General features: G+C 40.9%; 1 protein-coding gene across 1 annotated transcript in view; it reads left to right on the top strand.

Moving 5' to 3' along the window:
* Positions 1-17737: 17737 nt before the first annotated feature.
* LOC111154022 (chromosome unknown C11orf87 homolog) overlaps positions 17738-26028 on the top strand; it is a 45767-nt gene continuing 37476 nt past the window's right edge. The window contains 1 exon segment of the mRNA XM_022513368.1: positions 17738-17982. Within this exon segment, the coding sequence (XP_022369076.1) occupies positions 17738-17982 (245 nt within the window).

Raw genomic sequence — 26028 nt, 5'->3', positions numbered from 1 at the left:
CATCAAAAGAAATGAAATCTTGCCATTTGCGACGACGTGGATGGAACTAGAGGGTATCATGCTTAGTGAAATAAGTCAATCAGAGAAAGACAACTATCATATGATCTCCCTGATATGAGGGAGAGGAGATGCAACATGGGGGGTTAATGGGGTAGGAGAAGAGTAAATGAAACAAGATGGGATTGGGAGGGAGACAAACCATAAGTGACTCTTAATCTCACAAAACAAACTGAGGGTTGATGGGGGGAGTGGGGTTTGGGGGGGGTGGGGTTATGGACATTGGGGAGGGTATGTGCTATGGTGAGTGCTGTGAAGTGTGTAAACCTGGCGATTCACAGACCTGTACCCCTGGGGATAAAAATATATGTTTATAAAAAATAAAATTTAATAAAAAAAAATGTGAGAAAGATGTTTTGACATCTCAGGGAGCCTTAGAGCCTGGGGGAGAGACTGTCCTTCCCAGGAGGGCTAGCTAATTCCTAAAGATAATAAACAACCTAGAAACACATGTTTCATTTACAAGCAAACTCCCCTCCCCCATACTCTTATCAAACTCACACACACCAAGCCAATATTTCCCCTGTCCCAGATCAACCCAGGGCCAGGCACTGGACAGCTAGAGACCCCCCCACAAAGCCTAGAGATCACTGACATTATTCAAACTGGCCATTCCTAAGATGTTTACTCTGCCCTGCCTTGCTTGTCCCCCAGACATCCCAATAAAATCTCAGGCCTAGGCTTTCCCCTCCTTCCTCCTCCTACCTCTGACTCAAACCTGATGCTCCCCTGTAGGCCTGCTTGGCTTGGCATGCCCCCTTGGGAAATATAAGTACTGAGTTCTTCTTTCAATAGTATTGACTTCTCCATGTCATCACTAGTCATCACAGTAAATTAAAATCCTGTGGGTACAAATGAGATGTCTGGGTGGTAAGAATTCAGGTTAATTTTACTTTATTCTTTCTTCTTTTCTATATTTATGTGTGTGGGCATTAAAAAAAAAAAAGCATCCTTTTTTTTTTTCTCCCTTATGGTTTTGATCTCTTCATATATTTTAAAATATTCTTCTTTTAAGGATTATCTGAGAGCATCTGGTGTTTGGGGAAATCTTATTCCTGTTGCTTCTGAGTTTGCTGGCTCACTCATGGCAGATTGTTTTCCTGTCTGGTTGATAGCTCTGTGGGCTCATCTTACCTGGGCCTTAGCAGAGGAGATCTTACATAGCTTCCTAGGATTGTTTCCCGGAAGGAGTTTTCCATTCTAACCTAAGGGTATCACTAGCTGCTGTTTCTCTGTTTGAAGCATTTCTGGCCACGACGGAGGTGTGCCTCCAATCATTGATGTGGTACATGGGCAGGGGGTTTTGAATTTCCTATCGAGAACACATGAAGCTCCACACAGACTTCATGTGGTCATCCTGAGCTGGTGATTCCTTCCTTTCCTCTTTTCTAGCTCGAACTTCCATCATCATTCAGACATTTTGCTTCTGGTCTTTTTTATCTTCACCTGGATCTCTTCCTCTTCCTCCCCATTTCCTTGTCATGATGACCTTCCTCACCTTGACCTCCTCTCCATTCATGCGAGAACCTAGCTCTCCACCTTGCTGGAGCCCAGGGACTCATCCGCCATATTCATTTGGGCATTCAGTGTCAAGATTCTTAGTTCCTGAGGATGGCCGGCTGCCTCACGGCCCATCATCACTGCCGTAATATCCGTGGCCACTTGAGCTCACAGACGGGCTTCTTTCTCTGGTTTTTAGTTTCATCTTTGTTTTTTTCCTTTCTTGGTCTTGTTTTTTTTGTTTGTTTGTTTATTTTTCTTCCCCACTCCTGAGGATTTCCCATACTCTTTTAAGAGCTCATCCTTGTATTTTTTTTTAAGCCCTATTTTATTAAGCTTTATGATGTGTTTTGGAAGGTGAGCTTTAAAATTATGTCCTGGAAATGTAACTCTTATACAAATAGTGAGAAAAACAATAAGCCATTTCATTTTGGAAAATGAAATGGTTTGTCCAGTATCATAAATTGGCAGAGGCAAGACTTGGGTGTAGGTCTCTGGCTCCAAATTCTATGTACTTTTCCATCGTCTGCACAGTAAGAGCATAGTAAGGCAGTGAGCACCATATGAGAAGGCAGAAGACCTAGATTCTTTTCAATAAATATACCACCTGCATGATCTTGAGCAAATTTTATTACTTCTCAGATTCTCAGTTTCACTACTGGCAAAATGGGAATAAGATCTACTCAGCTTGGAACCAAACCTGCCATTAGGGTATCCACTAAAAAAACAAAACAAAAACAAAAACAAAAAAAAACCCCAAACTTAAAGTTCTTTGAAAATATTCAGAAAAAAGGAAGGAAGAAAAAATAAGCCATTTGTAAAAGGATGTCCTATGATCCTTGTGAAGAGGTGTTGTTACACATTGATCCTTTATAGGTAACCTTTATAGGTAACCTTTTATATTACTTTATAGGTAACCTTTTATATTCCATTTGATCCTTCATCATCAAGATTTCCAGTCTCCATATGGTCCTTTCCTTGCTTTGTCTTCACAGTGTCCTCTGTAAACTGAAAACCTATTTTCCTCCTATGAGTTATTCAGATGTTTGTTAAAACCCCGTCTGTGGGTCCAGAGAGTTCTTTGACCGCCAAGGGAGTCATGAGTAGACACAGTCAGTGCACTGAGATGAGTTTGTGGAGGGGAGCACAGGGTGCTGGGAGACCCTGGGGGAAGGGAATCCTTTCCTTCCATCTGTCCCTCATTCGTTCATACTGGTTCTGTGTACTAGTTGTTGGGAGCCCTCTGCCCAGCTGGGTGAGTGGATGAGCCCGATGAAACTGACTGGTTTGAGGCTGTTGACTTGTTATTCTTCAGGAGCTGGACTTCCTAGAGATAAAGCCCCAGACGGCAAGGAGGACCCTGGTGGTGGGGGGTTCCGGCAGCCCTGGCAGGGAGAGGGACTGTTCTGGAGCTGGCAGTCTTCTGATGCATCCTTGGATCATATGGTTATTTGTTAGCTGGATCAACCCATGACCCAGAGGGACCCCAAATGGACAGCTCACGCGAGTTTCTCTTTAGAAGGACTATCTGACCAGCACTGACGAGATTTTTTTTTTTTTCGGGGTGTGACTTCATGTATAGGAGGGAAAATTTTCATCCTTGAAATGCTATTCATGTTTGTCACATGTACCCTTGGAGTGGTCCCGTCGAACAACACCATACCAGTGTCAAGTGCAAAATCACCTGTGTTGTGACCTTTCTGGGTGGCTTGAGACGCCTCTGCCTTTCAGGTCTGAGTTTATCAAACTTAGAGGCCACATTTATTTGTTCTGAGGAACCTGCTCAAGGAAACGAAATCAGGGGTGAAGAGAGTGGGGATGGCTGAAAGGGGGCGACTAATCCTAGAATAGGTTAAAAAAGCAAAACCCTCAAAGTAGAAATATTAAAAATAGAGAAGCCTCCAGGACCAGATGGTCAGAACTGTGAACAAGCCTGGGGACAAATTTAAATAAGCCCTTAGGGAAATATTTTGTCATCTTGTTTGGAAGCCTCTGTGGGCACTTGGAGCTGCTAGAAAGCTTCCCATGTCCCCTTCTCCATGTCAAAGCTACGGTGGCAAGAGCGCAGATCTGACCTACTTTCCAGGAAACGTTTTTTGGTCAGAAAGGAAAGTTGAAATGATATTGAGGCAGTGGGGTAAAAGATAAAAGGACTGGATTTGCTGCCAAGAAATCAGGACAAAAGTTCTGACTCTGTCAATAAAAATAAAATAATAAGATAACTAATATTTATTGAGTATCAAGTGAGCCACATACGTCACCTCATTAAATGTTTACGAATCCTGATATAGCGGGGCTGCTCTTATCCTATCCATGTGGATACCCTGGAAGAGGCCTAGCAGAGCAAAATTTCCTTGGACCCTCTTAGCTTCTGTGCTACCTTAAGAATTAAACTGATAGAAGATAGATTAACAGGAGAAAACATACAAATTTATCTACTATTTTCACGTGTACACGGGAGTCTTCAAAAAAGAGCAGGGAGAAGGGTTTCAGTAAGTGAAGGAGAGGAGGAAGGACAGTCCCTAACAGTCCCTTTCTTCCTCTTCCAGAGAATAGAGGGCTGCACACTAATTCCTGCTGGTCTCAGTAAAAAGGAACCTTGAGCTCCTGTTCTTACCTGCATGGTACAGTGTGCCATGGGGAGTACAACCCAAGGAGGTAGAATTCACTGCTGTCATTGCTCTTGCCTTGTAGATCAGAAACTGAGGCACAGACTGGTTAGCAACATGCTCAAAGGAAACGGCATTTTGTAAGGGGTGGAACCAACATTCAAGGCTGAGAACCCGGCTCACAAGATGTGTTCACGGGAGAAGAGACCGCAGCGTGGGTTTGTGGCGAGGACCTTCCCGGCTTTCAGGATGCCCTGCGCTGGAAGATACAGTAAGTGCCCTCCTTAGAGCTGGGCTTCTGTGCCCTTCGAAGCCTCTCTGATTTCAGCATCCTTATGTGTGTATTCTGTCTCTGGAAATACAAGGAAAGTGAAAATCGCAAACTAGATGGGGTCCTAGTTTGCAGATCAGAATTGCAGAAACCCCAAGGCTCAACTAGAATGGCCACAGTGGCGTGTGGTTTGGACATGCCTACCCTCATCAGGATAACCTCAGAAACTATGCAGATTAGGAGGGGGGTTGACAGACTCATGAGCTGCCAGCAGTTCAGAAGGGACTAGCCACTAAAATTACAGAAAGTGAGTGACATGTTGCTACCCCATCTCACCCCCATGGGAAGGGGATGTGTTTTTGGAAAGGCATTGTGGGGAGTTCTCCTGGTGAAAAGTCAGCATCATTTGGGACAGCCTAACAGGAAAGTGTCTGACACATGATTTATAGGGGTCCTTGGAGTGAAGAGAAAGGTGATCTGGAAGGTCACAAAGCTAAGGAAGAAGATGAAATGGCTCAGTGTTCCTCCTAGTTAGTGTCACTTTTTTTGGTTAGGGCATGGCTCTGCCTAGGCTTGTCTCAGCAGTGACTTTGCTAATGGCTTTTCTGTGTCTATAATGGGAAGCCTGCAGTTGATGACTTCTGTCTGCATTTAAAATGACTCTGAATTAGTGTGCATTAAGATCATAGAAGCCTTTTTACATGTGGGTGTCTTATATCCTTAATTTTGTAAATTCCTGAATGACCGGTACTGTACCTTAATTGCCTTTTACAGTCATTGTGGAACGGATGATTTCCAGACTCTCTTCAGTGCTAACATCCTGAGATTTATAATCGGTTCTACCCAGATTTTTAGGGGGTCCCTGGGGTTGGGGTAGAATAAAGAAAGCTGGGAAATATGTTGTGTCCTGGCAGCTGTGACTGTAAGAATCTCTTCCATTAGTTATCACTGTTAGGGATGAATGATGAGAAGCGGATGTCTGTTGTTTCACTATCTTTAAGGACCCAACTTGTATCTCATTTTCAAGTTCTATGTTGAGTTTAATGGCCAACAAATCTCAGTTCAGTTTAGGGGAGGATTTTTAGGGTTGTGTATAGAATTGATTTATTTCTCTTCTTGAATTTTCCTTTAATGCCGGAAGCCCAATTCTGAAACATTAGGTGATGAATAAAACATGCCTGCTTGTCAACATATGAATATGGAAAACCCTGTTGTTTTAATATTTTCCCGAGAAGATCAATATCTACAGTCACTTTCTTCATGAACAAAGAACATCTCCTCACTCTTCTATTAAGGAAGGGGTTTGCTCGCTGAAGGCAGGGCTGAGGGGGAGGGCAGAACCCATAATGACAAGAGCGACAAGATTAATGTATTTATATTGTGTGAATATCAAGCGCTGGTGTCTGATGCTCTTACTTCAGTGTCCCTGTTGTTGCTAAAAGTGTATTAAAGGAGACATATTGATTCTTCAGCCTTCATGTTCATAGTGTTTGCCTCTTTGCCAACAAATTCATTCTTGTGTATCTGTTGCTTCCAGTCTGTCCCCATAGCTCTCTTGAGCTGTGTCATAAAGGGCTCAAATGTCTGTCGATCTTCTGTATAATATTTGTGGAAACCGAGGGCCTTTGAGGGGGAAACTTGGTATTTTTCTCACTCTGAGTTCATTCTTTTGCATTGCTCAGTGACATTGGTGGTAATAGATATTAAAGTTTCGGAATTTATTGTTTGTTTGTTTTTTACTGTTAACCCACCAAAGAACATCTGTGTTGTATTCTATTTGGGGTGCCTGTAAGTGAAGCTGCTGTGAACATTTATGGACAGGTACGGCTGAGTATAAGTTTCCACTTCTTTTGCATAAATATCTAGGAGTGCAGTTGCTGGGATGTATGGTAGTTGCAAATTTAGTGTTATAAAGTCTCCCAAACTGTTCTCCAGAGAGGCCCAGCTATTTTATATTCCCACCAGCAGTGTGTGGATTTCTCCACATCCCTGCCAGCATTTGGTGGTGTTACTATTTTTTAATTTTTGCCATTTTGTAGGTGCATAATGATATCACATTGTAGTTTTAATTTGCATGTCTGAAATGGCTAATGGTAGTTAACACCTTTCCATATGCTTATTTGCCATCTGTATTTCTTCTTTGGTTAAATGTCCCATCTATTTCTTTGGTTAATTGATCTTTGAGATTCCTTTTTTTTTTAAATAAAGTATCTGTTCAACTTTTTTGCCTATTTTTTCTATTGGGTTTTCAGTATTTTTATCTTTCTAGCTTTAAGATTTTCTTATATATTCTAAATTTAACCCCCCTTTTTTTGGATACATGAATTACAGATATCTTCTCCCATCTGTGAATTACCTTTTCACTCTCTTCATGGTATCTTGTGATGAATGGGACATCTTAATTTTGGTAAAGTCTGATTTATCAAAACTTTCTTTTATAATTAGCACTTTTTTTGGTGTCCTGTGTAAGAAATCTCTGACTGCTGGGCCACCTAGGTGGATCAGTGGCTTAAGCCTCTGCCTTTGGCTCAGGTCATGATCTCAGGGTCCTGGGATCGAGCCCCACATTGGGCTCTCTGCTCAGTGGGGAGCCTGCTTCCGCCCTCTCTCTACCTGCCTCTCTGCCTACTTGTGCTCTCTCTCTGTCAAATAAATAAATAAAATCTTTAAAAAAAAATCTGTGAGTACCTCAAGATTGTGAAATGTTTTCCTGTATTTTTTCCTCAAACTTTTAGTGTTGCATTTCTATTGTCTTAAAGATTTTACCTATGAAATAGTTGGCAGAATTCATCAGAGAAGCCCTCTGGTCCTGGGGTTTTCTTTGTGGATAGGTTTTAAATAAACGGCCAAATTTCTGGGGTGCCTGGGTGGCTCAGTTGGTTAAAGCCTCTGCCTTCGGCTCAGGTCATGATCTCAGTGTCCTGGGATCAAGCCCTGAATTGGGCTCTCTGCTCAGCAGGGAGCCTGCTTCCTCCTCTCTCCCTCTCTGTCTGCTTCTCTGCCTACTTGTGATCTCTCTCTGTGTCAAATAAATAAATAAAATCTAAAAAAAAAACAAAAAAAAAAACCAAAAAATGGTCAGATTTCTTAACTAAAACAAATAAGTAAACTTAAATAAAACAAATTTCTTTAATAAAACTTAAAATTTTCTATTTATTTTTCTCTTGGCTTTGGTAACTTCTGTGTTTTGAGGAGTTTGTCTTTTACTTAAATGTAGCCTAATTTTTGGTGTAAAGTTCATAATAGTCTGATTATTTTTTTGATGTCTGAAAAATCTGAAGTTGTGTTCATCTTTCATATCTGTTAATGGTAATTTGTGTTTTCCTCTCTTTTTTAAAATCAGAATTGGTAGTTTATCAACTTTATCTGTAAGAAAACATTTGAGTCTGTTTTCTAATCCATTAATTTCTCTAATTTGTTTTCTTCTACTTTGCATAGATTTGATTTGCTATTCTTTTTTTTTTTTTTTTTTTTTTTTTTTTTTTTTAGAGAGAGCATGGGAGGTAGTGTGCAGGGTAGGGGAGGAGAGAGGAGAGAGAATCTTAAGCAGGCTCCAAGCCCAGTGTTGAGCCTGAGTAAGGCTTGTGCTTGATCCCACAACACTGAGATCATGACTTGAGCTGAAATCAAGAGTCAGATGCATAACTGACTAGCCACCCAGGCTCCCTTTCTTCACCTCATTCTTCAAATGAGTACTAGGAGCAGCTGGGTGGCCTGTGCTCAGCAGGGAGTCTGCTTGGATATTCTCTCCCTTTGTCCCTTTTCCCACTCAGTCTCTCTTTCAAATACATAAATAAATCTTTAAAAAAAAATCTTTAAAAATAAAGATTAGTGTGATGAAGCTTTAATGATCGATTTTCTGCCTTGCTTTTATAATATAGATGTAAAAAGATAATAATCTCCCTGAAAACACTACTTTAACTGTATTCCAAGAGTATTGATGTTTTACATGTTGTGTCTTCATCATCATCAAGCTCAAAATGTTTTCTGTTTTCTTTTTTTCCCCTTGAATCACACTTTATTTCTAAGTATATTGTTTAGTTTCTATGCAATTGGATTTTTTCTGGGAATCTTTTCATTACCGAAGCTAGTTTAATTCCATATGGCCAAAAATACGTTCTGAGTGATGTCAGTCTTCTGAAATCTGTTGAAGCTTTCTTAATGGCAAAATAATACTTTTTGTAGAAGGTTAAAATGGCTAGAATTTTAAGAATGTATGTTTTACGAATGCATGGAGATGCAATAAAGCAATGTAATAAGAGATAGAGAAAAATGACCAGCATGGATTTCAGGATGGTGATGGTTACCTTCTATGATGAGAGAAAGGTGTGTGTAAGGAAAGGACCGTGCAGTTGTGGCTGCGTCCTAACCACAGAGTAAGAAGCAGATTATTGTAATATCCCTAACTTCCATTTTGAATTGTAGACTCCTGGTGTTTATCATGTTTAATATAACCAATCATTATGTTTATCAAAACCTGCTTTGGGGGCTAAAAGCTATTTCAAACATAAAGAAAAGGGCTCCCCTCCCCCCCACAGGATTAAATTATGTTAACTATTTTGCTTTGTTTGTTCAGATCAGATTTTTCCCTGCATGCCTTTTAAAGAAATAATATGTTACAGGTACCGGTAAAGACTTCTAACATAATTTTTTCTTCTCTCTACTCACAAGGCAGAACAGTTACCCAAAAATGGTGTGTCTCATTCTCATGCAAGTTTATATACTTCTGCTACATTTGCATATATTGATGTTATCATTCCATTGTTTTGCGTGCTTAGGTTTTTTAAAAAACTAGTGTTGTATTTTAAACCTTATTGAAGAGAATATATTTAGCTTCTGCATAGAAATTCATTGTATTTAAAAAAATATGTTTAGACATTCCTCAACTTTTTCATTATTATGAATAGTAAATACTTGGTATGTCTTCTTAGGTATATTGATACATCTCTGAGTTAAGCACCTAGTAATGGAATTTTACTAGGTTAAGTAAGATTGTTCTTCAAAATAATTTTAATAAGTTGAATGGTTATCGGCAATGCATAATTAGTAACATATCTTATATCCTTGTCAACACTCACTCATTTAAAAAAAATTACATTTTACTGAAATCCCGATAAATTGAACATCTTTTCAAAAGTTTAATTTTTTTCTGCAATTACATTTCTATATTTTCCACCTTTTTTTTTTAGTCTATTTGACTTTTTATTTTTCATTTGTACTGGTGTGTAAATACATATACATATTGTATAATCTATATACTAATCTTCTGTAGGTTTCATGTATTAGAAATGTATTCTTCTAGGCTGTGTCTTATTATACTTTGTTTATGATGTCTTTTGTCATTCAAAAGTTTTAACTAACATAGGTGGATTTATCACTTTTTATTTTATCTTTTTAATGTATTACTTAATAAATCCTTTCATGCCTGCATATCATGAACATATTTTTATGTGTTTTCTTCTAAAAATTTTCAAGTCTTATTTTTCACAGATAGCTTTTTTTTTTTAAGAGAGTGTGCGTGCACACATGTACGTGGGAGTGGGGGAGCGCAAAGGGAAAGAGAATCTTAAGTAGTTTCCATGCTCAGTACAAGCAGGCTCCATCTCACCACCTGAGATCACGACCTGAGCTGAAATCCATAGTCTAATGCTTCACGTACTGAGCCACTCAGCTGCCCCCATATATAGCTTTCGAATCTGTTTGGGATTTGTTTTTACATGTCATATAAGGAAAGCCTTTTTCCCCCTCCTATTGATAAACTGTTGTCTGGTCACTATTTATAGGGACATTCCTTCATTTCCTCAGTGTTTTATAATGTTAGCTCTGTGATACACCCCGTTTCCATATACACGTATGTCTGTTTCTTTGTTGGTTCCAGTGATCTAGTTATATTTACATGAAAAAAAACACAAAACTAAAAATCATTATAGCATTATAGTGATTTATACAAGCAAAGAGTCCTGTGTTTCTCTGCCTCTTCAAATTTATCTTGGCCTTGTATTTCTAAAAATAAATTTAGGATCAACCTGTAAAGGTTTTTCTTGGAAATGAGATTAATTTGAGGGAGAATTACCTTCTTCATAATATAGTCTTCCCAGTCATGAACAGGATATGCCTGTTTATTTATGTTGCCTTATGTTTTATAATTTTATCCATAAAATTAAAGTATTAGTTTTTGTTATAATTACTTGTAGTTACTACATTGCTTTTGCCTCTATTATAAATGAAAATAAAATAGTAATAATTATTGGTTTAAAGAAATGCTATTGATGTTTTTTTCTTAATCTTGTATTCATATATTCTGTGTCAGGTCTATTGGTTTGTCTTTTTTTTTTTTTTTAACAATATCATAGTCTCTTGATAACTGTAGCTTTAGAGTTAACCTTGAATTCAAGTAATGTTAATCTGCTGACTTTCTTGTTTAGCCTCAATGTTGACTTGGCTATTTTGGGTCTTTTGCCTCTCCATGTAAACTTTAGTTCTGTTTGTCAATATCTACAAAATCACTTGCTGGGATTTTGCTCTGGTTGTTTCAGATCTATAGATCAAGTTGAGAAGTGTGGACATCTTAACAATATTGAGTATTCCTGTCCATGAAAGTGAAATAACCTCTCCATTTGTTTAATTCTTTTTTTATTTCTTTCATCAGAGTTTTGTAGTTCTTCTTATATAAACCTTGTACATTTTTTGTTAGAGTTATACCCAAGTATTTAATTTTGCGGGATACTAATATAAATGGTATTTGTAATTTTAATTTCAAATTCCATTTTTTTATTGCTGACATATAACAGAGCAATTAACTTTTCTCTATTAACCTTGTGTCCTGCAAACTTGCTATAATTGCTTATTAGTCCCAGGATTCTGTTGTTGTTTTGTTTTGTTTCATTTTTGTCAGTTCTTTCAGATTTTCAATATGGGCAGTCATGTCACCTGAGAACTAAGACCATTTTTTCCTTCTCAATCTATATATATTTAATTACCTTTTCTTGTCTTATTGCATTAGCAAGAACTTCCAGTGTGAAGTTGAAAAGGAGTGATGAGAGCAGACATCCTTATTTGTTCCTGATCTTAGTGGGAAAGCTTCTAATTCCTCATCATTAAGTGTGATGTTAGCTATAGGTTTTTTTTTTTGTAGATGTTCTATTGAGAAAGTTCCTTCTATCTTTAGTTTGCTTGGTAGTATATTGTGAATAGGTGTTAGATTTTGTTAAATGCTTTTTCTGTACCTAATGGTATGATCATGTGATTTTTCTTCTTTATCCTATTGATAGATTACACTAATTATTTTTTGGACATTTAACCAGCCTTACATATCTAGGATAAATCCCACTTGTTTATGGTATGTAGTTCTTTTTATACATTGCTGGCTTGATTTGATGATATTTTGTTGAGGAATTTTACATGTGTTCAAGAGACATGTCTTTGTCTAGTTTCGGTATTAAGGTAATATTGGATTCAGTGAATGAATTAGGAAGTATTCTTCCTGCCTCTATCATCTGGAAGGGATTATAGACAATTGGTATAATATCTTACTTAATTAAATGTTTGGTAGAATTCAAAGTGAACCTATGTGGATCCTCCCTCCTTTACTTTTTAAAGATCTATTTTCTGGGGGTGCCTACTTGGCACAGTCGGTTAAACATCCGACTCTTGGTTTTAGCTCAGGTTGTGATCTCAGGGTCTTGAGATCAAGCCCTGTATCAGGATCCACACTAAGCATGGAGTCTACTTATGACTCTCCCCCTCCCTCTGTCCCTCCTCCCTGAACATGTGCTCTCTCTTTCTCTCCAAAATAAATAAATGAATCTTTTAAAAAACCTGTTTTCTGTGCCTGTAGTGCACTTCTTTATCATTTATTATATCTAGAAAACTATGACTTACCCTTTAAAATTGTTTTCTCTTAAAAAAGTTTACCATATTTCTTTTTTTTCTGCCCAAAGATCCTGGCTCTGTGTTCCATTTCTACCACTTTTTGTTTTGCCTCCTGAGGTCTTTCATTTTATAAGCTTATCCACTGTATGAGGCACAATCCCCAACTACTTCCTTTCCTTTACCTTTGAAGACATGTGAACCATTCCTTTTTTGTGCAAGAGGCTTTATTGCTTATCACTGCAGAGAAAGAATGAGGTGGCAAAAATAATTAAGTACAAAATGAATCTTTTATAGTTCTTAGATTAATAATCTCTGGGCTGTGTTTCTTCCTCTTGACTTCTTATGTTTACAAAACAAAATAGACTAGGTTATGGTGTGGTAATAAGTAACCCCAAATATCAGTGGCTTATCACAACAAAGTTTATATCTTCCTCACACTACATATCTATCATGGCCACTCAGGGACCCAGACTCATGAGCAGCAACCATTTTTAACACTGCTAGCTATAATGCTGGAGGCAAAAGGACCCAGAGTGGAGATGGGGTCTTAAGTGACACATATCTTCCTTAAAATGCATTTGCCAAACTTAGTCACATGGCTTTGTCCAAAAACAAAGAATCAGGAAATATTTGGGGGAACAGCTTTAATAATAACCACAGTGAACAAAATTCTCCTTATATTTCCTAGGGAGAAGCACACATCTTAACTTCACCCAATCCTCTCTAGTCTCAGGGGCAAAGCATGCCAACCTCCTGCTTTCCTTCACAATATGAAACTAGCCTGCTAGAAGTATTTGGGTAAAACTATACATGTCTTCATGTTTTATTAAAAGACATTTTTTTTCACTTCTAAGAATATGAGATCAAGAGATACTTATTTCAGGAACTCTGATTCACACAGAAATCATTCCCTTTATGTATTTGAATTCCAGTCTTAACTGTAACTATCTCTACGACCTGGAATTGATGATGATGACAATAAATAGTGGTGATGATGAAAGCTGACAGACATTTGGTGATGACTGTATTCCAGACATTTTCTAAGAAGTCTACATGCATTAATTCATGTAATTCTTACAACAATCCTCTGAAGTAAATTATATGCAGTAATAATAGCCCATTTTATAGATGAGGAAAGTAAAAAACCAGAGAGTTAGGAACCTTGCCCAAAGACTCATAGCTCATAAGCCTGTGAGTAGGACTTCTATTTTAAGCAATCTGACTCAACCGCCAAGATAGTCTACCTTTCTCTTCTCTAGTTTCTGAACCATACTACTTGAGATGGTCTTTTATTTTACTTTGTATTATTCCGATGTTGTGACAATTTCCTTTTTTTCTGTATTAGTGCTCATGGTATATACCAGAATGCAAACAATGGCCATCCTGAGTCAGTGTCAAGCTTTACTGTTTTTTCCTTCTTTGCTTTCAAATGTATTATCTTTTGGTCTATTTTTAGGGGTTTTTGAACCATTTGATAGTCCTGGCTACATTGAACTAAAGGCACTGATAAAATGTCATGGCCCATGACTCTGACTCTCCACTAATATCCAAAAATATATTATGGGCTACAATATCTCAGTTAAGGTCTAATCAGAAAAAAGGTCCCCTTTAAGCACTTCATACAGAGAATTTGGGGAGAGGAAATGGCTGGCTATATAAGAGAGAAGAGGAATCAAGTAGGAAAAGGTGAGGTAATCAGAGCAGAAAACCACTAACACCCTGAGGACTAAAAAGACAATGGAAGGAAGTTTGTTTTCAGTATCCAGAAGGCTGGACCATTTTGGAAGATTTGGGCATAATGAGGGGCTGCTCAAGGACCTTGGAACACAGGAAGGGCTGACTGTCTGGAGGAAAATGGCTTTCCGTCAAACATGCTACCCAAGGTAGACAAGAGAGGGAAACAAAAATCATGGCTTCTCCCTGTCTCCTCTTCCTACTGTTCTACCAGTTCCTCCCCTTGGCCGAAAATTTCCTGATGCCAGCTGACATGTCCAAGACATATATTTCCTTGGGATCCAGAGGAAACCAGGGAAAGGGCAGGTAATGGTTTTGAGAACAAATAAACAAAAGTCTGATATACCGAACATCTCAGTAATTCTCTCTGGAAGAAAGGGATAAATTTAACATAGCTCAATCAGCACCATTAAAAATTCATTTCTCTCTTAAATTTATGTTATGTGATACCATGGGCTTGAATGAATTTTTCACTTTTAAGATGAATGGCTTCACATCATGTGTATGCAGTCATACTTACTAATAAGATTTACTAATTATTTAGGATTTGTAATTCCTGTAACATAGCAGACAAAAGCTAATTATTTATGGTCTGTTGTATATAATGATATGTCCCTTTCTACCTCTCTTCCCATTCTAGTTGCCTGAAATAGCAACATTTTCTCCCAGGGTTACTCACTCCGTTCTCCAGTGAAGGCCCTGGAGTAAGAGTTGTCAGCTGATGTGTTGGATTATGATTCTTAAGGGCCACATGGAGGTCTATGACTGTGTCTGTGTGACATAAAATTACCTTGTTAGAGGGAGAACAAAACCATCACAACTAGTTATGGTGAATCATAGACAATGATTGCCATGTTGTGTCTCTAACAGAGATCATGCAAGATGCTCTGTGGGAAAAACAAACTGCAGTAAAGCAACTTTGCAAAAAGCTCATCATGCGTCCCCTTCGAGGAAAGTCACAATGTCTAATAAGGGGTTGGTAAAAAAAAATAATTGTTTAAGCCAGCATTCCAAAACTTTTGAGTCTGGCTCCCATCACTGTCTAAGTGAGAGGGAGTAAATGTGTGAATGAGGGCTGTGACCACAGGCATGGTGTGAGAGATGGAAGTGACATTGAATTGAGGGAATTGCCCTCAGACTGGACTAGGGTGGTGGTACACTGAAGAGAGGAGTCACGAGAAGCAAGTGTTTTTAATGATCAAAAGAATAGTTGTGTCAGTAATACACATGGGGATGTGTAAGGATGTTTCTGAAGCATCATTTATAGTAGTGAAAATCTGAAAACAAAGAAATGCTCATCTATGGTAACTATCGAATAATATATGTTGCATATAATATTACATATAATAGCATATAATACACTGAATATGTTGATATACACACATAGAGACATATAGGATTGTTACCTCCCTATTAACAAGAATGGGTAGCCTCTATGCTAATAGATTTGGAAGAATATATATCATGTTCAGTGACAAAGGCAAGTATATAGAATATGATCAAATTTTAGTTAAAACAAAATATGAGAATGTAAAAATTATATTCATCATGAGAGGCTCCACTGTTTTAACAACTCCAACAAAACAATAGAGGTTTAAGATAAAAAAAGTTTATTTTTTTGATCTTGTCGTGGACTAGTCCAATGTGGGTCCATAGGAGTTCTTTGCTCTCTCCTTTCAGCTGGCCAGTGGGGCAAGAGGACAAGTGTCGCTTGTAGAAGTACGGTTTACTTCATTTTAGGAGTCAGGTCTGGCCATGGTGCATATTGCTTTCACTTACATTGCTTTGGTCACACCCAACAGCAAGGGAAGCTGGAAAAGGAAATCCAGGTACACGCTCCGCAGGGAGGGGGGAACATGGTGTTGGAAGCATTAGCCGTCTCCTCTTCAGAGCTATCACTAATAATGTAGCCGTGGTGGGGACTGAGAGACAAGGGAAATAGAATGATTATAACAGACACTGAGGTCAGGCTGAGATTTTGGGTATGCAGATGGGAGGTTCTAATGGTTTAACTTTGGGAACAGTTGGGGTACTGGTGTGTCCTTACTGGTGAGAATCTGGAGACCATGGGGAATGAACGTGGGTCATGGAAGAGAAGTTGGAACTACAGTGAAGTACAGAATTATTTCCCTGAGATAAACACGTGGATGTTGAAAAGGCTACCCAGAGACTGAGGGTAGAATGCTCACTGACTTCTGTAAGGAAGTAGAAAAAGGAAGAAAGCCAAGGAAGCAAGGGTGCACTAGCCAGAGAAATAGGAAAAACCCAGGCTTTTACAGGACCGTGGATGCTGAGCTTGATAAACTCTTTAGGTTCTGAGCAATAATGGCCGCAACGGATAATGTGGTTTTACATTTATTTTTCAAAATTTTTATTTTTTAAACTTTTATTTTAAATCCAGTGTAGTTAACATAGTGTTATATTAATTTCAGGTGGATGATACAGTGATTCAATAATTCTATATATTACTCACTGCCCATCAAGATGAAGTGTGCTTTTCATCCCCTTCACCTAGTTCACCCTCCCCCAGCCCCCACCATGTCCCCTCTGGCAGCCATCTGTTCTCTGTAATTAAGAGTCTGCTTTTTGGTTTCTCTCTCTTTTTTTTTTTCCTTTATTTGTTTTGTTTCTTAAATTCCACGTATGAGTGAAATCATATGGTATTTGTCTTTCTCTGAATTTTTTCATTCAGCATTATACTCTCTGGATCCATCCATGTTGTTGCAAATAGCAAGATTTCATTCTTTTTTTGTAGCTGAGTAATATTCTGTTGTGTGTGTGTGTGTGTGTGTGTGTATACACACACACACACATATGTGTGTATACATGTATGTATACACACATATATTCATATAACACACATATATGTGTGTGTATGTATACACACACACATACACACACACACACACACACACACCACTTCTTCCTTATCCATTCATAAATCGATGGACACTTAAGCTGTTTCCATATTTTAACTATTGTAAATAACACTGCCATAAACACAGGGGTGTATGTATCCCTTCAAATTAGTGTTTTATATTCTTGGAGTTAAACACTCTGCAGTCAAATTACTGGATCATGAGGTAGTTCTGTTTATAATTTTTCGAGGAACCTCCATACTGTTTTCCGCAGTGGCTGCACCAGTTGGCATTCCCACCCACAGTACACAAGGTTTCCTTTGAGATACGTTTTTATGAAAGAATTTAGGGTTGAAAGAGAGCTGAAGAACTCATCTCAGCAGATAAGAGGAAGAACCTTAAGAAGAATTAGAATGGTTTTCTACAGTAGAGTGTGCCTCTAGCAGCAAATGGTCTCTTGACTTAGCATTCCTCTCCCTCCCAGTCTTTTTTTGCCTGCTTCAATTCACTGTTCTACCGAGTGGCTGCCTCTCTTTCTCTGTGTACCTCACACTCGTCCCTTCCAGGAGAGCAGTCACTGATCGGGGAGGATGCTGTGTAGCACAGGGGGCTCGTGGAGGCAGAGGTCCAGGACCGGGCTTCCGCGAGAGCTGTTGGCAGAACTCGTGCTGCAGACATGGTCCATTAGCTCAGTAATCGATGCCTTTCTTCTCCAGGAATTAGCACAGAACAAAAAGAATTAAATAACACATACACAAGGTTCATTTTTAAAGAAACCAAGAGCTACCTTTTGTGTAATGCCAGCCCGAAGTGTGTGTGAGGCAGAGCTGTGGGAAATGGGTTTGGGGGTGGTGGGGCTGGGGTTGGAAGCGCCCAGGCCCAGGGTCTTGAGTGGGAGCGAGCCTCATGAGGGACCAGCACTGCGGTTCCTCAGGAGAGAAGCCAAACCTGCAAGTGAAGAGCTGAAGCGGCTCAAACAGGACAGGGGTCAGGCGGTCATCACCTGCCCAGGGACACATGAGCAGCGCAGGGGACGAAGTACCGCAGAGGACCTTGAGACTTCGGGTTGTAGAGACGCCAGGTAAATCACTGTGGAACAACTCAGGAAGAAATGGTTTTCTGAGTCCTTCCTAAGGAACCTACTAAGAGAAGAGAAGCAAGAGATGATGGAAACTTTAGCAGAAGACTGGAGGCAAGCACTGAGTGTACGCCATAGAACTGAGGGTGGAAAGCGGAAAAGAGCACCATTGTGGACGAGGAGGTGAAGGTCTTCATAAGCTCCTTGGTTACTTCCTCCTTGCCCCAAACAGATCAGCGGCATGAGTATGTTGCTTATAATTACTGCTCCAGGAGAAAAAAAGATTTAATGTGGAAAACGAACACTGAAACAAGGTGATCACAGGGGTGTCTGACAGAATATTCTAGAGATCTCTGTGTTTTGCAGGCAGAGTGGCTTCATCGCCTTAATTACAGCTGCGGTAACTTGTGTTTGCCCCTCCAGAGACGTATCAGGGTGGATGGGAGCTAGCACGTGACCTAAAGTCCCAGCAAGATCTGCCCCAAAGCCCGGCTTCCTGGGGCTTGCTTGGGATCCAAATGGTGGTTCTTCACAACCCCTATCTTTTAAAAAAGATTTTAATTATTTATTTGATAGAGAGAGAGCTCTGGGGGCCGGGGGGCAGGTGCAGGGACAGAGGGAGACCCAGCACAGGGCCTGATCCATCCCAGGACCCTGAGGTCACAACCTGACCGAAGGCAGACACTTCACTGACTGAGCCACCTGGGCGCCCGCAGACTCGCCTTCCTTTGTTCACTCTCAGGTGAGGTCTGGTTGACTGAGTACAATTATTTGTAAGGCTGATAAGTATCTGCTTTTTCTCTCTCCTTCTCAGCCCTGTATGTCCTCGATGGTCCCCTTGGACCCCTGCATCCCAGGCTTATGAAGATCTGAGGGCAGTGATGGCAGGATGGCAGGATAGATGCCCCGCTATCCCTCTGAGGAAACTTAGTGCTTTTATAGTATCTGCTGCTGATTTGTTATAAGCTGATTTTAATTAAGCCACATAGTGAGTACTGAATTGGCTTTACAGAAGTTCATGTGGAAAACAAACAGGAAGAGAAAAATGGCCTGCTAGTTTATTTCCCAGTGGCACCGCAACAAATTGGTCAGCTTAGTTGAATCAACCTGATTTTATTTCCACAAAATAAATGTATCAGTTCATTTGCTGGGCTCAGTTGATTGGTTCAGTAAGTGTCGTATGCATGAGAATGGAAAAGCAGTTGGCCTTCCTGCACGGCCAAGGAGTGACAGGTAGAGGGGAAGACTTGGCTCAGGGTGGCTAGAGTTTCTGTTCAGCCCTGAGTGATGGGAACTGTATTATCTGTGTAATTTATGGAATGGAGAAAGTTCACCTTGCCCATAAGCGGCCCCTCTGTGCTTAATGAAACCTTAACAGTCTGTCCTTACATTCTTGGGCCCTGAGGATGGAAACACAAATATAAACGATATGCAAATGAGAAATATAAATGCCTGTGGAATAATGCATCAAATCACTATGATGTAGTCATACCACAGCTCAAAATCACGCGCGAGTAGCTTCCTGGGCATCTACCAGGGTCCCAATAAATGGGTCAAAAGAGAAAGATTTTATTTTATGTTTTTATTATTATTACTATAACTTTTTTTTAAAAAGAGAATGATTTTAATGGATAAATGGGAGGCAGGAAATTGCAGAGGGCACAGGCACTACTTGAACAAGGTGCTACTCTAGTGAGAATTCGAGCCTTGGGACTGGGGCTAGAAAGAAGTCCCTAAACGGGAGCTTGGAGCCAGGGATGAGGTTGATTTATTTTATAATTCTGCAAAGGGCCAGAGCTGCTGCTGCCAGAAATGGAAATTTCACATCCACTGCACTGACCTCCTTTCCTCACATTATCCTGAAGGCCTCTTCTATTTGGGCTAAGAGGTGAGAATAAGGAGGACAAAAGAGCAAAGAAGGGCCAGTTATTTTGGGTAGGCAGAGAGAGAACATATGAAACAGTGTGGTTAAAATTGGACAGAAAGAAGCAGCAGTTAAAAGTCAACCTGTAGGAAATTAGACCAAAGGGTAAACTTCAAAGTTCCAGCTTTGCCTCTGTGGAGTGTCACCCCTCTTATCCCTTTTCAGCAGGGCTGGCCAGGAACCAGGCACGGGTGCTTAGAGTGTGATATTGTTTCTGTCTCAGGATAAAGCCCTGTGCCCTGGGCCAAGCCAAATGATGCATAGGTAGGTCCACAGAATGGCAATCTAATTGTTTTTCCATTGGGAAAGTCGCTGGAATTTAATCCTTTGCTTGGAGGGATCGTTGTGTGCTGACTGCTTTGTGGAGGGCCTGATCCTCTGAGCCAACATTCTGAAACGTCAGGTTGAGGGTACTAATGAGGGCTGAGGAGGGAAGCAGAGCCCCAGAAGTACAACCCCTCGGGATAAAAATACTACCACCACGCCTGTAAGTATGAGCACGTGGGGACAGGAGCTGTGCCTTCAAAGTTATTGTAGTTGGGTTCCCTGGAAAGCAGGCTGTGAGATGGAGATCACCTTGCAGCGTGATTCTTAGGGAGTGCTTTTGAGATCCTGGCATCCAGGGAAGGAAAAGGAAAGGAAGGGAAGGGAGCAGGATGGAACAGAGGGAGACGTTGAAGGTGCCCATGGGGAACTCCAGGGCTGCTGTGGCCATTCTGGTGACATGAGTAGGAGGGAATGAATGGACCTTTATATCCCCACAATGATTGGATTCAGACGCCCTGTGAAGAGGTGGGACCTTGGGTAAGTGGGTTTCTCCAGCCAAGGCAGCCACCACTGAAAAGGGACAATAGCTTAACGATGTCTTCCAGGAAAGCTCCCAGCAGCTGGGAGATGAATCTAACATCTGACATCCTCAGCACCTAACGCAACACAAGGTGTACAGTCAGGGCTGACACATATTTTCTGACCAGATGTTGAACTGGTTTCTTAAGAAACGAAAGAAATCACCCTCTCCGGACTCCATCTCCACAGCACCCTGGGACATCCCTCCACATTTCTCCTTGGCGGGGTGGGGTGGGGTGGGTTAAAGAAGATTTCTCGGAAACCACTGCCTGGACGTCACTGAAATTAGCAGTACCGTCTCTGAATACATCCGTCCAAAGTGAGAGTCAGGTGGCTCTCAGATGGCGGCAGTTCAGCCCACTGAAGGACACTTGCCGTGTCTGACAGACGAGGGTGAGTAGAGGTCAGGGATGCTGCTGCGTGTCCTACACTAGACAGGGCAGCACTCATAACAAAGACCCATTCAGCCAAAATGTCACGAGTGCCGAGCTTGAGAGACGCTGTCTTAGTCCGGAGAGTAGTAACGTGAGCACCCGACGCACTCACTCTCCCCTCAGCGTGCACCCCGTCCCCCTCACCACACGTGTTTGGCGACTTCCTGTCTGACTACAGCTAGCTTCTCAGTGGACTCAGTGTTGCTGAGGCCTCGTCTCATTCCCTCAGTAGACCATGAGCGCCTGGAAAGCCAGAATGGTTCTTATGCACCCTGTGTCTCCCGCACGTGGTAGGAGCTGGCTGAGTTGTAGTGAAACACTTTGGGAGAGCATTGAGTTCGGGGGCTGCTCCCTCTGTGACAGACAACACTGGTGTTCCTCTCAGGGTATCAAGGACTTGCTAAGAGATGTCAGGAGGTGGGTCCTGTGTGGGTTGTTTGTTGAGGGCGATGGAGGACGATGGAGCATTTGCAGTGTGCCCTGTAGACGGTGGCTAACCATGCTTTGGTTTGACTTTGATTCCCATTTATATGTCAGGGTAATCTGGGATGCTGGAATCCTGGCCTGAGGGGGCTGTGTGGTTGTTTTTTATTTCCCGGGGTCTCAAGGGGAGGCTGAGCAGTAAGGCCTCTGAAGCTGAAGACAGGAGAAAGCATCTTGGAGAAGATCCTAGGAAAAGAGGACTGTCTTGTATTGATCCTTTATTCCTTTGATTCCCCTGCGCAGAATCCAGGGGACAGATGGTCCTGTTCCTCATTTCCTTGTGTCTCTTAGAATCAAGACAGCTTGGAAGTTTATGTAAGGGGCTGCGTGCAGGGCTGCAGTCCTCTATGTAGAAAAAAGGGTATAAAAGCTTCTTCTTTTCTCTACCTGGGAGGAAAAGCAGAATTACTTTTAAAAGATAATGTTTTTCTATTCTATTCTATTCTATTCTATTCTATTCTATTCTATTCTATTCTATTCTATTCTATCTTATCATAAACTCCTGTGTAGTTAACATACAGCGTTATGTTAGGTGTAGGTGTGCAATATAGTGATTCAGCGATTCTGTACGGTGCTCAGAGCTCATCGAGACAAGTGTGCTTTTAATCCCCTTCACTGACTTCCCCCATCCCCTCTGGTGACCATTCGTTTGTTCTCTATAGTTAAGAGTCTGTTTCTTTCACTCTTTTTTTATCCTTTGTTCATTTTTGTTTGTTTGTTTCTTAAATTCCACACAGGAGTGAAATCATGTGGTGTTTGTCTTTCTCTGATTGATTTATTTTGTTCAGCGTAACACTCTCTAGCTCCATCCATGTTGTTGCAAATGGCAAGATTTCATTCTTCTTTTCTGGCTGAATGATATACCAGTGTGGTATGTGTGTGTGTGTGTGTGTGTGTGTACACACCACATCTTCCTTGTCCATTCGTGGCACTTGGGCTGCTTCCATAATCTGGCTAACATAAATAATGCTGCTGTAAACACAGGGTTGCCTCTATCCCTTTGAGTTAGTGTTTTTGTATCTTAGGGCAAATACCCAGTGGTATCATTACTGGGTCGGGGGTAAGCTCTATTGAGGAAGCTCCACACTGTTCTCCACAGTGGCTGCACCAGTTTACATCCCCACCAGTAGTTCACGAGGGTTCCATTTTCTCCACGTTCTCACCAGCACTTGTTGTTTCTTGTGTTGTTGACTTCCTCCATTCTGACAGGTGTGAGGTGATACCTCATTATAGTTCTGATTTGCATTTCCCTGATGTTGAGTGATGATGAACATGTTTTCAGTATCTTTTTGCCATCTGGATATCTTCTTTGGAGCAAGATCTGTTCATTTCTTCTGCCCATTTCTCATTGGATTATTTTGGTTTTGGGGTGTTGCGTTTTATAAGGTCTTTATATATATTTATTTTGAATACCAACCCTTCATTGGATGTGTCCTTTGGAAATATGGAAAAGCAGAATTCCTAATCAATTTTCAAAGCTTGCCTTAGAGAGAGCCTGGATCCTTGTCCCCATCAACAATAACCCGCAGTCCACGACTGTATCAGTGCCCCCAACCACTTGTCACTTTAACCTGCAAGCTTATTGGACCAGCCAGTACAGTTAGTTCAGAGTATTAAAATTCCTCGAGATTTAAACTGCTTCAGTAGAGGGTATGTATTACTGTTCATGGAGCAGTTTACTTTTCTGGAAGCAAACTGTAGGTATTTCCTACCCGTGGGGGAGCAGTTTGGCCTAGAATCCTAGCTCTGGAGCCTCATGGGATCTGTCCTAAGTGGGACTAGAATGCTCCTCCCTCTCCAGTCCTTGAAGACCTGCTTTTTGGCCTTCAGCCCTGGAGGAGACACTGGAGGCCACGTTTTGCCCGTGCCAGTAAAGCACATGTCTCCTTGTCCTGCGGAAGAATATGTCATTTACATAACACATTCATCCCCGTTGGCACTTAAGATCTATCATTCAGTTAGGTGTTTATGTGATATCCTAGTCTAGTCATAATAAAACCATTATGAAAATCCAGGGAGAAAAACATTTTTCTTGGGCAGATATTAGTTTTTAAATTGGAACATCTCCCTCTGTTATTAATTATTTTTGTATGAAAATACCATAAGTGATTGGATCAAATTGTAAATCAGTCACCTGCCAAATTAAATTCTTAAAATCACCATCATTACTGGGTTATGCTACTGTGAAACTCAGGAAACATTAGAATATTCTTACACATCTAACAAGTAGAGACATAGGCTGATGTTTCCCAGATGCCTCATCTCCTAAGCCACTCCCCTCCTTGCCATCCATCTAGTGAATGTTCATGCACGCACACACTCACACTCACCATAGATCAGAGTGATTAAAGCCCTAGATCCATGTCTCGTCACATTTGGAATAATGACTTGCAAGCCTCATCATTACTGATCAGTGATTCCAACTGGTTCCTGTCACTCTGCAAGTCTGATCCCAAATCTATCTGGTCTTGTACTTGGGGAGATACACAGAGCTATAAAGTAATTTAAGGCAAGGTGGGTAGGGGGAGTGTTCTATTAACAACAAGAGAAACTTCAGAAGACGTTAAGTGCAATTTATTTATTTATTGCTCAGAAAAATTAACTTGTTTAATATAAATTGTGTGTGTGTGTGTGTGAGAGAGAGAGAGAGAGAGCGTACATTAGTGAGCACAGGGAGGGGGAGGGGCAAAGGCAGAGGGAGAGAGAGAATCTTAAGCAGACTCTCTTCTGAGTGTGGAGCCTGACACAGGGCTTGATCTCAAGATCCTCAGATCCATGACCTGAGCTAAGATCAAGAGGCAGACGCTTAACTGATTGAGCCACCAAGGCACCCCTGTTCAATATAAAATTAAAGCAAATTGTATCCATGAAATTTGGGTACAACCTTCTGAAAACTTTATTTTTTCCAGATTTATTGTGATATAATTGACATAACTACATAAGTTTAAGGTGTACAACCTAGTGATTTGGTACATGTCTATTTTGTGAAATAAGCACAAGAAGATTGGTAACACACCCATCACTCCACGTAGTGGCAATTTTTTGTGTGCATTTGGTGAGAACTTCTAAGATCTCCTCTTAGTGGTTTTGCATATACAATACGGTATTGTTAACTGTAGTCACCATACTGTGTACTATGTCTCTAGAACTTACTCATTTTTTGCACCCTTTGTCCACCTTCCTTCACTGTCCTGCCTCCCATCCCTGACAACCTCAGATCTGCTGTTTCTCATGAATTCTTTTTTTTTTTTAGGTTCCCCATGTGAGTGAGATTATACAGTATTTGTTTCTCTCTGGGAAAGGTTTTAAATAATAAATTTATTAATATATGAATAATATAGTCAAGTGATTATTTAGAGACAGAGGCCAACTCGGAGTTCATAGGCGGTTACAGACGGAAGGAAGAAAGATGCCAGCTGTGGAACCGGAAGCTGGGGCAGGAGGCGGTGTTACGGGACAAGGTGGAGGCCGGAGTCAGAAGGGCCAAGTTAGCGATTCACTGTCTTTGAGACTCAGCTGTGAAACCAAATCTGCCTTCTAAGTTAAGATGGGAGTGAAGGAGGTGTGTGGGCAGGCGTTCATAACCTCCAGGGGCATTTCGGTTATGACTTAAACCATCATCGTCAGTACGTTTTTCAGTATTTACAATTAGACTGATTTTAATTGAGCGGGGTGCTGAGTTTTGGTCTCTAGAATCAGCAAGCACAGATTTTTTGAAAGGCGGGAATAATCCCCTACTCCATCTGACTTACTAGGAACATCTCTTTTGACAGATGACCTCTGATTTCCGTTCCTGAGGTGGCTTTTTTTTACAATGGCAGTAAGAGCATCTCTTATGGACTAGGTTGTCCGGGCAAGAATTTTCTAAGCATCACGCATTTTGCTGAGGAAAAGCCCTGTCTCTCAGGGGACACGGGAGTGGTCCATTTGGTAAGGAAAACGAGGCCATGGCCACACGAAGCCACCTGTGTCTTGGGGGGTATTGGGAATGGCAGAGAGTTAGGGAGACCAGGGAGTCCTGGCAACTGAGATTCTGGACAATATATCAGCAGGAGAGAGCTCAAAGCCCACTGCATGGCACCACGGGCCGGTTCTGCTCAGGAAGGATTTATACTGACGCGCCGCCAGTATCTCCCACAAGGAAAACCCTGCACGGATGTGGGTTTTACAAATCTGGCCTTCTCTAGCGCCTTCTATGTGGCTATTCCTGTTTGCTCTGTTCTTCTTTGGTGAAAGAGAGAGAGGGAGGGAGAGAGAGAGAGAGGCTTTCAAGCAGCAGTACTGACCAGCCCAGAGATGGTGATCTGATTCCGGGTGAGTCCGGGCTTCCGGTCCTGGCAGACGGAGGCTGAAGACCTAGAC

This window comes from Enhydra lutris, unplaced genomic scaffold (assembly GCF_002288905.1).
Source record: "Enhydra lutris kenyoni isolate GAN:26980312 unplaced genomic scaffold, ASM228890v2 scaffoldscaffold34, whole genome shotgun sequence".
Classification (NCBI taxonomy): domain Eukaryota; kingdom Metazoa; phylum Chordata; class Mammalia; order Carnivora; family Mustelidae; genus Enhydra; species Enhydra lutris.
This window is presented reverse-complemented; position numbering and strand designations above follow the sequence as displayed.